This window comes from Mus pahari, chromosome 13 (genome assembly GCF_900095145.1).
Source record: "Mus pahari chromosome 13, PAHARI_EIJ_v1.1, whole genome shotgun sequence".
Lineage (NCBI taxonomy): Eukaryota > Metazoa > Chordata > Mammalia > Rodentia > Muridae > Mus > Mus pahari.
The window spans coordinates 76,733,354-76,747,599 of NC_034602.1; the positions used below are offsets into that span (position 1 = coordinate 76,733,354).

A 14,246-nucleotide genomic window follows, 5' to 3' on the forward strand; every position below is an offset into this window, starting at 1 on the left:
TAGCAGAAGATGGTCTAGTCAGCCATCATTGGGAAGAGAGGCCCCTTGGTCTTGCAAACTTTATATGCCCCAGTACAGGGGAACACCAGGGCCAAGAAGGGGGAGTGGGTGGGTAGGGAGCATTGGAGGGGGTTATAGGGGACTTTGGGGATAGCATTTAAAATGTAAATGAAGTAAATACCTAATAAAAATTGGAAAAAAAGAAATATTATTATAATATATCACTAAATAAGTATTCCCTTAGACAAGAAGCATAATCCTATTATATAAAAAAGTACAGATTTTTTTTCCTCTTGAATTTTGCTCTCTTTGAACTGAACATTCATTAAAATACTGATCCTTAGCCGGGTGTGGTGGCGCACACCTTTAATCCCAGCAGAGGCAGGCGGATTTCTGCGTTCGAGGCCAGCCTGGTCTACAAAGTGAGTTCCAGGACAGCCAGGGCTACACAGAGAAACCCTGTCTTGAAAAAAAAATTACTGATCCTCTAGTTCTTACAAAGGCAGGAGTTAATCAGAACAACCTTTTTGATTTTCAAACAAAGATTGTATTCACAGGTTTCATAATATATCAAAATTTAAGTTTAATATAAAATAATGCAATAACAAATTTCAATATCAGTTAGATATGTATACTACAACTCACTCTCTATAACATGCATTAATTCACTGTGGCATTTTCTTTCCAAAAACTACTTCCACTCAGACTTGGAACTTAATGCACACTTCCAAGTATTTACAATTGGTCCATTTTCAATAATCAAATATTAATCTTCCTAATATAACCAACACAACTGTCTCTAGCTCAATAATTGGCATGCATGTCTTGCTTGCATTTTATGAGAATATTTTCGCTTATAGCTTTCTCAATGAACTGCAAAAATATCATCTCTGTAAGATATTAACTGTTAAAACATGCACTTGAAAACTTGAAGTAGGTCTACACACATCCACTGAAATAACACCAGGCTTCTCATATGCTAACAATTCTTTTTCTTGTCCTGTTTATTTATGTGCCAATGAATTTATCCTTTCTAAGCATTTTATTTATAACTGGTAGTGTTTTCTTTCCTTTATTATGTTAACTATAGGCTTTTAAAATCATTTTATTAAAAATGATTAGAATAATTCCTGGCATTTGTTGAGCAATAAAAACTATCCATTCAATCTATAAAATAAATATTTTAATCATATTTGCAAATTAGTTAGTGATACCAGATTTGTGATTACAAATGTGAAGAACTTGATATATTGTTATCATGTTCTAAATCATCCTAAGTGGAAGATCTCCCAGGCATAAGTGATACAATCCGAAAGGCAAGTGATTCTAATCATCGTTACTTCTAAGAATACAAGTCCCTCTAAGGTTATTATATATATATATATATATATATATATATATATATATATATATATATGAGGAAAAATTAATAGGAAGAATTTTTTGTGGCTTTATATAATAAATATTTGAATTCTAGATAGTACAAAACCCACAAAATATACTTTAGCTCTACATAATCAACTGTTACCTCTGTTTTATTGTAAGAAAATATTTAAGAAACTGTTGACAAATAGATTTTACAATCACAATAATGATAAGAAGATCTAAAACCTATTGGTGGTTTTCATGGTTTTAAAGTGCAGTTTTGTTTATTGTAAATGATATTCAGATTTCTACACAAAATTACCAGCATTGTTAAAATGCTAGAGCTTAAGTATTAATTCTTCAGCTAACCAAAAGCCTTAGGTTTCTAAAATTATACGTTTGCCAGTATTTATAGATGCATGGAAGTTAGCACTTTATCCCAACAGTTAAAATTTTCATCATCTGGGCAAAAGTCTACTATAGTTGTAACAGTACTCAGAAGTAATATCTTAACAGTTTAAATTTATTGTAAAGCTATAAAATATCTCCAATAAATGTTGACAATATGGAATTAGCTAACATGAGGGAAACATTTTAGTCTAAACTTATATTTTAGAATATACAATTTAGGAACCATAAAGAATATAAATGTCTATGAACACTTTGAATATACAGAGACATTAAAGCACCTTCAGGGGAAAGCCCATCAACTGAATGATGCAGCCAGTACAAGGCAAGCTGAGCTGCTCAAGCACAGAGCACAGATAAGCATAACATTGATGTCATAGTCATGACATCCTCATTTCTTGTTATCATGTTCTAAATCATCCAAAGAGGAAGAACTCCCAGGAATAAGCGATACAAATGAATGGCAAGTAATTCTAATTATCGTGACTTCTAAGAATACAAGTCCCTCTAAAGTTATTTTAAACCACACAATTGCCATCTCAGATAGAAAAAGGGGTTTAAATAGGGATGGATAACTCATCCCAGGTCTCTCATTGCCTGGACAGCTTGTCTTCAACTTAGGAAGCAAGGTAACCTTTACATATTTTCACTCATCTATATACGAAAAAATATTGTAAAACAAAATATTATGCCAAGAAACTGTAAAGAAACTAATGCCCAGTATCTTAAAGTTCTTTGAGATTATATATTTTTAACTAACAACATCTAACAATTTGTCTTCTTTTGGTGTCGGTAGAATGAACGACTGTACGGACACTAGAGACACTAGAGATGATTAACTGCACAGCTCCTCACAACAAGAATCTAAGTCTTAGTTCAAAAGTGAGGTCACCAAAATGAGGGTTTTAGAAATCCAGGGCACTGTGTATTTGATGTTTTGTACCCAGGAATCAATATTTATCCACTAGTGTCTTACACTTATCTCTATGCTTGGATAGAATAGCTGCTTATTAAATTAATGACATCGATTTATGTTTCTGTTATTAACATTTTAAAAACATTTAACTAGAAAACAGTTCTTTAAGACTCAATATTTGTTCAACTCCAATTTACTTTATCCAAGTAAAATAAAATATGTTCAAAAATTGATTTGACCATTTGTTTTTTTACAAATGAATATTTAGAGGAAATAATTATTATATCTCAGAATAAAATGCTCTGGAAATAAATATCACATGAAAAAATATGTTTTTTTTCCAGAAAATTAAACAAACCAGCAGTTTAGTGGGGTAGAAAAATAATCATAAATTTATCCATTACAAGTATTTTTCTTTATATAGAAAAATGCTTTCATATACATACTTCCTGAATATCTATAGTTATGTCATTGGCATTGTTACTACTGTTTTAAAAAATTCATGCCCTTTAAAATAATTTAATTTTTGTAGAATATAAACAAGGTATGATCTTACACCAATAAAGACTAATAATGACTTCATTTCATTTTGCAGGTTTTGTTGCTGTTTATTTATTTTGATATCTTGTTGTATGTAATCTTAGGATAGAGACAATTGAGTTGAAGGAATCTTAGAACTGTTGCAAGGTCTGTCATTATCTTGATGTGTGAAATGAAGGGCACCATATTAGTTGGCTTTCTTGAACCTGGGATCTTGATGCCTAACACAGTATTATATCCTCCCGTTAAGGAGCCAGACTGATTGAGGTGGCTTAGACACCCTGTGATGAGGTTTAGAAACCTAGCAATGTGACATAGGGGAGTCTTTTATCTACGAGTTCTTTCTGTTTATTGGTTTTTCTGTTCTCCCAAGATTGAAAATTAATAGTAAAGAATGTGTTTGGGGGCTGAGAAGATAACTCAACAATGGAGAGCACTCCTTATACTTTCATTGTAGAACAGAGTCCAGGACCCTAACACATGGCAGTTGACTCATACTAGTGCCATCTACTGGCCTAGCACAACCTGCACTCATGAGTGCATACTCTGATGTCACAATCACATATACATATTTAAAAAATTAAAATTTGTCCTAATAGATGATATTTCTACTATAGATATATAATATAGATACTATATATAATTTTGTAACTTTGGGCCCATGAAAGCCTCCTGAAATATGGTAGCAAACATGAATAAATTGATAAATACTCTTAGCTTATTGTAGCTGGAAGGACATTCCTTATCTCAGAAGTGAAAATTTCATATTATGCCCTCTTTATGAAGAACTTGTCACATGTATATACATGATATCCAAATTAATCTGCTTTAGCCAACCTCCAGTCTCCTTCCTCAGTTAGAGGAGATAAAGATGAAGTAAATTACAACCAGCAAAGAATATTTGATATTAAAGAAAGAAAATTATTGGCTTTCTGTTTGACAGACCTCATTAATCATGAAGTTCATCATTCTTACTTGCCTTTTGGCTGTTGCTCTTGCAAAGCAGGTAAGTACCATGAGAAAATTAAGACATTCTAGTCTCATATACATAGATGAAGAATGAGCATCTTGCACAGATAGGAACATGTACATGGTCATTTGAACCTGTAATTAGCCATGTTTCATACGAGACATTAAGGTGGGCATAATTTTTATGAACCATATACTTACAAGTTTATGGAGATTTTATTCTATACCTGCTTTAATTTAACAATAAATTGTTTTCATTAATCTGATATTTTTAAATCACAAGAAAGACATAGTTAAAAATGAAAAATTCAACTAAAGCAAATACAAGTCACTGTCCTTGACTTACCATGGTTCAGAATCTAAATTAAATAGACAAGCAATGCTGGGGGTGGGGACTTTGTACATTACTTTCCAAATATCATAATTCAAGGCAATTCCTCCAATCTAGTGGATATATTACAGCAATATTCATGTCATAAATGATAAACTCAGTCATGGGTACATCATGTGATATGTTTTTGAAGGTGCTTATATACTCTGATTTTGTTCACGGTTTCCATCCCTTTTGCTCACTTCCCTCCTCGCAGGGACATCATTTCTTAATTTGTGTCTACAATGCTCTGCTCATAAAGATTAAGTACCATTTTTTGTTTACCTCTTATACCTGAAGGTCACTAAGGGAGATGTTAGGGAAGAGTTCAAGTTAAGGGATTAGAAGATAATTTTTTCAAACTTCCCTCTTTAGTCTTCATGTGTTTCCTTTCTCCTTGGCACTCACAGTTCTCAATATTCCTTTAAACAGAAGAACTTCCTTCAAGTGAAATTAGAGTGGTTTGTTTAGCAGGCTACTAAATTTTATACTGTTTGAAATTAAAATATGGGCTGGTGAGATGGCTCAGTGGGTAAGAGCACCCGACTGCTCTTCCAAAGGTCCCGAGTTCAAATCCCAGCAACCACATGGTGGCTCACAACCATCCGTAACAAGATCTGATTCCCTCTTCTGGAGTGTCTGAAGACAGCTACAGTGTACTTACATATAATAAATAAATAAATCTTTAAAAAAAAAATTAAAATATACAGTTGAGTTTACATGACAGTTTTTAATAATAGGCAAACACTTGCCCCATGTTAACTTTGATGGTTAATAAAAACTAAAAGAGATCATATAGAACGTTGTTATAATAAAGTTTTTTTAAGATTCTGTGATGTAGATATGCATATATCATATTTTAAACTGTGATATGATAAACACTTAAAACAGAACCATTCATAAAACTGAGAATTTTACTAAGCCATGACAATAATTCATCTGAAAATATTTTTCTTAATAGTGCAAAAACCCAGAATAACAGTGTAAAAATGTTATTCAACTAAAGTTCTCATAAACAGAAGAGCCCAAAAGAAGGCACAAGAATCAGGAAATATCTCATTCAAACACTCAAGAGTCTCATTAAAAACACTGGACTAAAAGCAATAATATTATAATATTTACTTAGAGGTCCTGGTGTAAACCCACATAGGTCCTGTGCTTGCTTTTTTTAGTCTCTGTGATTCTCTCTCTCTCTCTCTCTCTCTCTCTCTCTCTCTCTCTCTCTCTCTCTCTCTCTCTCTCTCTCTCTCTCTCTCTCTCTCTCTCTTTCTCTCTCCTTTTGCTTCTAAGACTGGCAGTATTTGGTTCTACTTTAGTTCCCTTTGCTATCTAGTCTCTATTTTTTGTCTTCCAAGCAGTGTCAGATCTGGGTTCCATTTCATGGATCTTAAGTGAGATCAGACATTCGTTGTTTATTCCCACAAGCTTTGTGATGTCATTGCCCTAGCATAGATCAAAAGCAGAATGATTATAGAGCAAATTTTTTGTGCCTGGGTTGGTTTTATGTTTCTCCTTTGGTAGCCTGCAGAGTACCTTCCCATTTCAAAGACACTAGAAAATAGTAGAACACAGAAGTGAAATTTCTATGTAGTCACCAGCTTGACCTCTCCATGTTAAATGAGTTGTGGGTGTGTGTGTTGTCTTCAACACCATAGTATAGTATACATAAAATAATATATGTGTTTATGTGTGTGTTATATGTTCTACTAAACACATGTCTAATTTCTGGGTTTTATACATACTCTCATATAATGCAATCTAAAGTAATAATATTGATCCAACTACAATAACATGCAATAATAATGCAGCTGTTACACTGAAGAACCACCCAAATATTATGCCATTATTCTATTTGCGGATAGTATTTGTATTTTGTATCTCAAAACTAGAGCAATCTATTTTGGGTTTTTAAAGTGAGACTAGTCATTAACTTACATGATGGTCTGAACAAGGTCCCATAAATTCATATATTTGAACAGTTGGCTCTCATTTCATAGGTCTATTTAGGAAGGATTAGGAGATGAGATTTTACTGGAGATTTGTCATTGGTGGTGGCTTGTGAGGTTTCAAAAGACTCTATGCTTTCTCTCTCTACCTCCTACTTCTGTATCAAGGTTTAAGTATTCAGCTGTGGCTACTGCCACTCTCTGTTCTACCATCATGGATTTTTGAATCTTTATAACTGTAAGCCCAAATTAGTTGCTTTCTTTTATGCATGTTCCATGCCAGGTTGTTTGGTTACAGCAAAAGAAAGTGACCAAGAGAATTTGTAAGAGTGAGTGACAAGAAGAGACCCTTTGAGGGGAACTGATGACAACATGATCCTTAATCTGCTTTGTGATTACACGAATATTACCAATCTATTATTTTTATTTAAGAATAATGTCATGGAGCCGGGTGTGGTGGTGCATGCCTTTAATCTCAGTACTTGGGAGGCAGAGGCAGGCGGATTTCTGAGTTTGAGGCCAGCCTGGTCTACAGAGTAAGTTCCAGGGCAGCCAGGACTACACAGAGAAACCCTGTCTCACAAAAGAACAAAAAACAAAAACCAAAAGAATAATGTTATGGTTTGTTCATTTTTGTTGTTGCATGACTTTCCAATAATATTTCTCTTAACCAAAAAATACTTACATTTATTTCTTTGAGTATTTATGGGATCTGTGGTGCATGTGTGCATATATACCATGTTGTACCTATATAAATCAAACGACTTGTGGGAATCTATTTTCTTCTTTTACTATGCTATTCTCAGGAATGAATGCTTATTGTCAGACTTGGCAGCACGTATGTTTATCTGATGAGTCATTTTATCAGGTCTCACCATTAAAAATTCTATAACATATATATGAAATATAATCATGTCTAGTTCCCATTTTCCTCTACAACTTTCCCTATATTAAACACCCCCAACATACCTCCCTCCAAATTCTTGTGTCTTTTACCAAATTTCTAAAGAATGAAAGTAAGATATATTTGTGTCCCATAAATTTAAGTACATGCCTAATGTGTTAAATTGCTTAGAGGTTTCCAGTACTACAGTAACCATCAGCACTTTAAAACTGTTGTTGCTTTTAAAAGAAAAATAAACAGTTTCCCAAAATGCCTCATATCCCTTTACAAAATGGCAAGATAATTTCATATTATGAAAAAGCCATGAAAGTAAAATTTGTATTTGGTTTTTGTGTTTTTATAGAGGATGGAGCAATATATCTCCAGTGAGGTAAGACATCTTAACAAATACAAAATAGTTTCACTTAGTATGCGTATGATGTACACGTAATAGGGTGTGAGTGGCTGGAATATAGACCCTGAAAGCTTATTTGGATTCATACTAAATGTAAATTTCCTAACAATAATTAAATAAAAAGAAGCCAATGGCCAGGAAATTGAGAAAGAGCATAGGAAGAGATGTCACAGGGGAAGATTTGAGGATAGAAAGGGAAAGGAGAAAAGGATGTAATTATATTTTAATTTCAAAAAATAAAAGCAGAAGAAAATGTCAGGAGACAAAATCTAGGAAGACATTGGGAAATGTTCAGGACAAATATATAATTTTTTAATTGTTGTGTATTTTGATGCTTGAAAGCTTTTTGTTTCAATACAGTAAAAAGTGAATTGGTTATTTGAAATATGATAGGATCATTCTATGGAGAGCGAAATTTTATCAACTTTGCTCTTAAATTCAGACAAATGTATTACCTACTCATTGACTGATTGATATGGATCGAAACTTTGTAGGTAATGCAAATTTTCATGAGGTAAATAGCTTTTTTTTTTCTTTCTTTCTAAGGAGTCCATGGAGAACTCTCAAGAAGTAAGTCTTTACTTTGTAAACTAAATATATTTTAACCTTTCATTTTATCAAAATTGTAAAATCAAATTTTATTTTGTAGAACTTTAGACAGAATATGGATGTGGTCTCTTTTCCCAGTCAGGTAAAACTTGATTATTTTAATTTATTAATTTTGACAAATAGTTGTTTCTATGAAACTATATCATTTTCTCTCAACAAAAAAAAATGAGTATTCTATTTGTAATTGTGAAAAGGTATATTTTAATTGTTTACAGAAATTTCGTAGCCTACTTTGGAGAAGTCCCAGGAAGGGATTTGTGAACCATGTTTAGCCCTGTCTTTAAAACAGAAAGTATCTAAATTTCTTAGCAACTCAGATCCAGAGCTTTGCTGGTTCATGATACCAAAAGCTGTCACAATTCAGTACAGAAAGAAACATATCAAAATTCATTTTTTCCCTCTTCAGAATATAACATTTAAAGCACATAAGAAATGCTTTTCTTTGAGTCAAATTAAAATTAATCTGAAAATTAAAAAATAATTAAATATCAAGACAACCAAATTTATAAACCAAAATCATTTATAAAGAATAACATTCTAATTACACCCATTTATTTGAAAACTGTACTACAGTGGAACACAATATATTCACAATCACAGATTCTACTGGTTCTAAAGCATTCAGGAGTTAGTGTCCTCATTTTAAAATCCTAAATTTCTATATTCTTCCACCCTTCTCTTTTCTTATGTAGATTTTTCTTTTAGATTAATGCATAACATTTTCTTTTTAATACACTCATTTAAATTTAAATCAATATACTCATAAGTATACATTATAAATTTGTTGCCAAAAACCTATTGGTGACCCTAGTGCTATATTTTTTTCTAGTAAGCATAAAGCAAATAATGTCAAATAAGTTGAAAATAAATTATGAATATGTTGTCTGAATTAATCTCAAGTACCTGTTCATTATCTAACAACTTGTATTAAGAATGGCTTTCCGTGACCCTGGAGATACAATGAATGAGCAGGAAGAATTTCTTTCTGCTCAAGCTTATATCCAATGCACCTTCTGGTTTTCATACATAAATTGACAAAACTCCTGAAGTAGTGGAAATCCATTTGATTCTTACTTTATGAAAGGAGTAATTTTCCTTGTATATACAGGGGGAAATGCTTCGTGCCAATGCTGTAGAAAAAAATAGGTCATGTTGTTTTTCTTTTTTCATTTAAGGAAACTGTAGAGAACATTCACATTCCCCAAATGGTAAGTTTTGTTTACTTAAAAGTTTTAATTTTTACTATTACATTCAATAATACAATCTTTGTGTCATACTGAAGATATATATAAAGCTTTACATTTAATATATGAGTAATAATTTATTTTTAAGGCATAGAATTTCCCCCCCCTCACTTTAAAAGTATTCACCCAAATTGGTTCTTGTTTCTTTGAGTCATTTAAATCCCTTTTACCAAAGGAGATTCAGTCAATTAACCTGTTTATGTTTTAATTCCCCAACCTTGTACTAATGATTGTGTAGACAATATTACAGTTCCCTAAAATAAGTTTTAACAGTTTAGAAATAATAGTGAACATTTCATGTGGTTTCCAGACTTTGTTTTATTTGTATAAAATCTTAATAGGCATATACTTCTTATTCCTAGTACTGGGTTTTCTAAGGACATTTCAGCCCAGTATGTAGTGATTTGGGATTACCAGATTTGGACTATCATTTTTTTTCTCAAGGAAGCTTCTAAAGTTTCATCTAAGTTTCAGCTTTAACATCAATAAGTAGGTATGTCCAAAAAGAGCAGATTTTTCTTCAAGTAGACTTCGGTGAAGCCCTCACTAAAACATATTGTCATTGTGTGAGGACTGAAGGTGGCCATCTGCATAGCATCCAGTGATTCCTGCTTAGTGCACTTAAAGAGACCAAGTATCTAACATGATATAAAGTACAGCTTAAATCTAACAAGTGTCAATTCAAGAGCCTGCCATTGCCTTCCAAAGTTTCCTTAGAAACCTCTGACATTGGCACAGTGATGCAGCTCTCACTTCTTAGCACCCACACTGTTTTGCTGTTGCATTTTATACTTTGAAGATTTTTTTTTTTTTTTTTGTACAATGGGAGGTAGTGAGGATTTGAGCTAGGAGGTCATGGGTCACTTATATGCTAGGAATATCAAAGTGATAAACGTGACTAGAAAAGTGATCTGGGAAACAAAGGACAGAGGCATGGACGCTCTTAGCTATAAATCTCTGCATTTAGAAGGAACACTGCCCTGCTGGATACCGATGAGCTCATTTGACCCTGCTCTCAGAAGTGCAGACACCAGTTTCTTATGGCATGCATACCATCAGACTTGTGTTATGTGATCTTCTGTGTCATGTGCCTCTTAACCTTAGGCATTAATATTTATGTTCCTGATAATGTTTTAATTAAGTTAATTTATGAAATTTTCAATAAATGATATAATTGCTAATTAGTAATGATTTGGATCAATCATTAGTTTTCTCTAATACATTAGTTTGACTTTAGGGTGAAACCATATAAGTAATGTTATGCTTCTTTCTTAAGGAATCTGTTGAAGCTCCCATAAAGGTAAGTAATTTTCTTTCAAGTGACATAATTTAAAATAATTATAATAAATATAAAATAAATAATTTCAAATTGTAATGTTTAGCAATATTAAATATAAAAGCAATATAAATTGGTAGTGGCTTGGTGTTTTGTGTATCTTATAACAAGCTACTCATCACAAAGCTGAGATCTCTATGGAAGAAAAACACTAAATTCCTCAGACAAGTTATAACTTCAGGAGAATCAGTTACATTTTTCTTTTGAGTGTGTTCTCACAACTAATGTCATCTCAATGACATAATTAGTTCCTCAAATCTGTAGGCAGTAATACAGTTTATCTATTTTCTTTGTTCTGATTTCCAGCCAAGAAGTTGCCAACTCCATGTGGATATTTTTAATATATTTTAATTGAAATAGAATTATAACACTTTCCCCTTTCCTTTTCCTCCCTCCAGCCCTTCCCACGGCCCCCAAACTATCACATTGATAGTTTTTTCTTTGATTATTATTGTTATATACATATATGTGTATACATGTATATAAAAATACATGTATACAACTTGACGTATTTATTTTTGCTGTTTGTGTGTACTAAATATCATTCCATTGACTTTGTAATACCACCACAAATTACATCATTGCTCATTAACCTATTTCTAGTAACATAGCAGACAGATATCTCAATAGATTGGCAATCAAAAGGGTTTACTGACCTCAGCCATCCTATGATCTGGAGAACAGTGCCATGGGCAAAGGCTAAGGTCAGTCTTGACATTTGCTAATTTAATTCCAACTCACGTTCCAATAACACAGTTTTCTCAACTGACAACGCAATGTGTATTGCTCTGAAGGATTATACTGGAAGGCAAATATTTAAAGTGCATAAAACATTGTGCATTTCATTGTTCCCCATACAACAGACATTTGTTCCAAAATCTTAAGTGTCAAAATATTTGTCCTTGAAAGGTTAAAAATGAAAAACTCCAAATGAGAACTCTCTTTTACAAAAATGTCTAACTGTTGTAAAAGCCATTTTTATAATTTGTCAAAACTACTCCAATAGTATTCTCTCTTCAAAGCACTGCTAATGAAACTATGAATTCATCTAATAATGGCTCTGGGAAATTATAAAGACCTATGTATGCATCAGCTATGTGGCTTCCAGGATAGAGCTGCTTGCTGACAAGTCTGGCAGCCTGAGTTCAAGTCTCTAGACTAAAATGGAGGAATGAAGGAACAAACTCCTGTAAACTATTCTCTGACCTCCACACTTCAGATAGGCTCTGTGGCATACATGTGCCAAACTACATACATACACACACAGATGCATGTGCTCCGAATACCTAAATAAATGCAAATATGTGTGTGTATGTATTTTGTACAATCCATTTTCTTTCATCTCTGATAAAAATGAAAATTATCCAGAAGAAAGAGGCTATTTGACTGTTAATCCATAACCTCTAAAAGGAACCTATCAAGTCAGACTTAAAGGTCTTATTGCAATGTAATTCAATTAAGCGAATTGCTATATGTGTGGTAACAGACATAATCAAAGTGATTAAAAAATTTCTAAGAGTGTTGGTGCCTGGAGTCAAAGAAATTAAATGTGTGTTTTTTTTCTCCTAAGACCTTGAGACCCTGTTGAAAAAAATAAAAACGGGACATACAACTTCTAATTCAGTCTTTTCTCCTTGTCTTTCTTAAAGAAACTACCACATTGTAGTTTAGAAAGATGGACAGTAGTGAAACTGAGAGGAAGAAATAGTGGGGAAGAGAAACTGTTATTGGGATATATTATATAAAGGGAAAAATCTGTTTTCAATAAAACAAGAAAAAAGGGAAATTTAGTTTTAAACAAACTCACTGCATAGTCTCAATACAATAATTGTTAGTAATAGCAATATCAAGTAACAACTGCCGAAAATCCTAGTATCATTTCCTCTGTGATAAAGACATGTATAAATACATCCCAAGTTATACCAGGGAATATAGTACTTGGGTAGAGTGTTATAAGCAGTATGAGAGGGGACCAGTGGGTCACTCTGGATGACAAACTCTTATCCAGATCCATAGAAAGTGAAATCACTCAAAGACTCCCATGTGTCAGGAATGATAGAGACATTTAAATGCTAAGTAACGATGACCTAGCTTTATCCTTATAAACATATTACTTTATTTTAAAGGTATCTGACATCATTTCCCAGCAAGTAAGTCAAATTATATCCTCTATAATTAGGAAAATAATTTTGTTTTGTTTTCTCTCTTCATACATGTATTTGGAATAATAAATGTTATTTATTTTGTAGCAATACAACCAGAAAATGATGGACATGAGTGTAAGTGCCAGAGAGGTAATATTTGTCTTTCACTGCTTTATTAACAAGATGTGTCTTAAATGAATGTGTGTTTTATCTACTTTCCACTCAGTCAGCATTTTTTAAAACCTGAGATTGTGAAATGGGGTAGCTCAGATTTAAACATTATGAATAGATGTGAAGGTCCTGATGAGATATATAATTGTATTATTCTGTGTTCACACTCCAAAAGTTAAGGATATTGACCTATTTTTAAGTTAAGGATGTACCAATTTTTAATAAGGAGGTACATGCATATTTTATTCCTTCCAACATCCAAAAATCACTAAGTTGGAATTTATGAGGACCCTCATTTCCAAAATTAGAATGTGCCACAATTGAATTTTTTTCTTTTTAGAGAAAAATAATAAATGGGACAGATTTGGAAAGAGTATAGAACATCAAATCATTTGAATGAGGGGCTAACTTCATTTCAACTTCAATTGAAATTTGTTGTTGCTAATGTAAATTCTTAATTCACTAGTAGAATAGGTCAAAATTTTTGTATCTTTAATCCAGCACAGTAGCTCTAAAAAGTCAGTTGTTCACCATCTCTTGGTCAATATTCATCTACTAATATACTCACACTATATTTATTATTATACAGTGTCTGAAAACTTGCTTACACATTAGCATGTACATTGCCTAGTTTTATGTCAACTTTATATAAACTAGAGTCGTTTGGGAAGAGGGAATGTCAACTGACAAAATGTTCCCACTAATTGGCCACCTGCTGGTACATTTTCTTAATGGACTGCCTACTGAGCATGGTACTTGATTCTATGGAATTCTGTGTGTGTGTGTGTGTATGTGTGTGTATGTGTGTGTGTGATATGGATGTATCTGTGTTTGTGTGTGTGCTATGCGCATTTGTGTGTGTGTCTGTATGTTTATGACTCTCTCTCTCTCTCTCTCTCTCTCTCTCTCTCTCTCTCTCTCTCTCTCTCT

The 14,246-nt window shown here is 32.8% G+C and overlaps 1 protein-coding gene across 3 annotated transcripts in view; it reads left to right on the forward strand.

Annotated features, from left to right (window-relative positions):
- Window positions 1-2,363: 2,363 nt before the first annotated feature.
- LOC110330741 (alpha-S2-casein-like B) overlaps window positions 2,364-14,246 on the forward strand; it is a 17,601-nt gene continuing 5,718 nt past the window's right edge. Inside the window, exons 1-9 of one of the 3 annotated variants that reach the window (XM_021211032.1) lie at window positions 2,364-2,402; window positions 4,173-4,235; window positions 7,762-7,788; window positions 8,359-8,382; window positions 8,462-8,503; window positions 9,597-9,629; window positions 10,942-10,965; window positions 13,128-13,151; window positions 13,251-13,280. In XM_021211032.1, coding sequence (XP_021066691.1) covers window positions 4,185-4,235; window positions 7,762-7,788; window positions 8,359-8,382; window positions 8,462-8,503; window positions 9,597-9,629; window positions 10,942-10,965; window positions 13,128-13,151; window positions 13,251-13,280 — 255 coding nt within the window. In that variant the 5' untranslated portion in view covers window positions 2,364-2,402; window positions 4,173-4,184. Of the gene's footprint in view, window positions 2,403-4,172; window positions 4,236-7,761; window positions 7,789-8,358; window positions 8,383-8,461; window positions 8,504-9,596; window positions 9,630-10,941; window positions 10,966-13,127; window positions 13,152-13,250; window positions 13,296-14,246 lie in introns of all 3 variants that reach the window. The other 2 variants (XM_021211031.1, XM_021211034.1) reach the window with 2 other exon arrangements.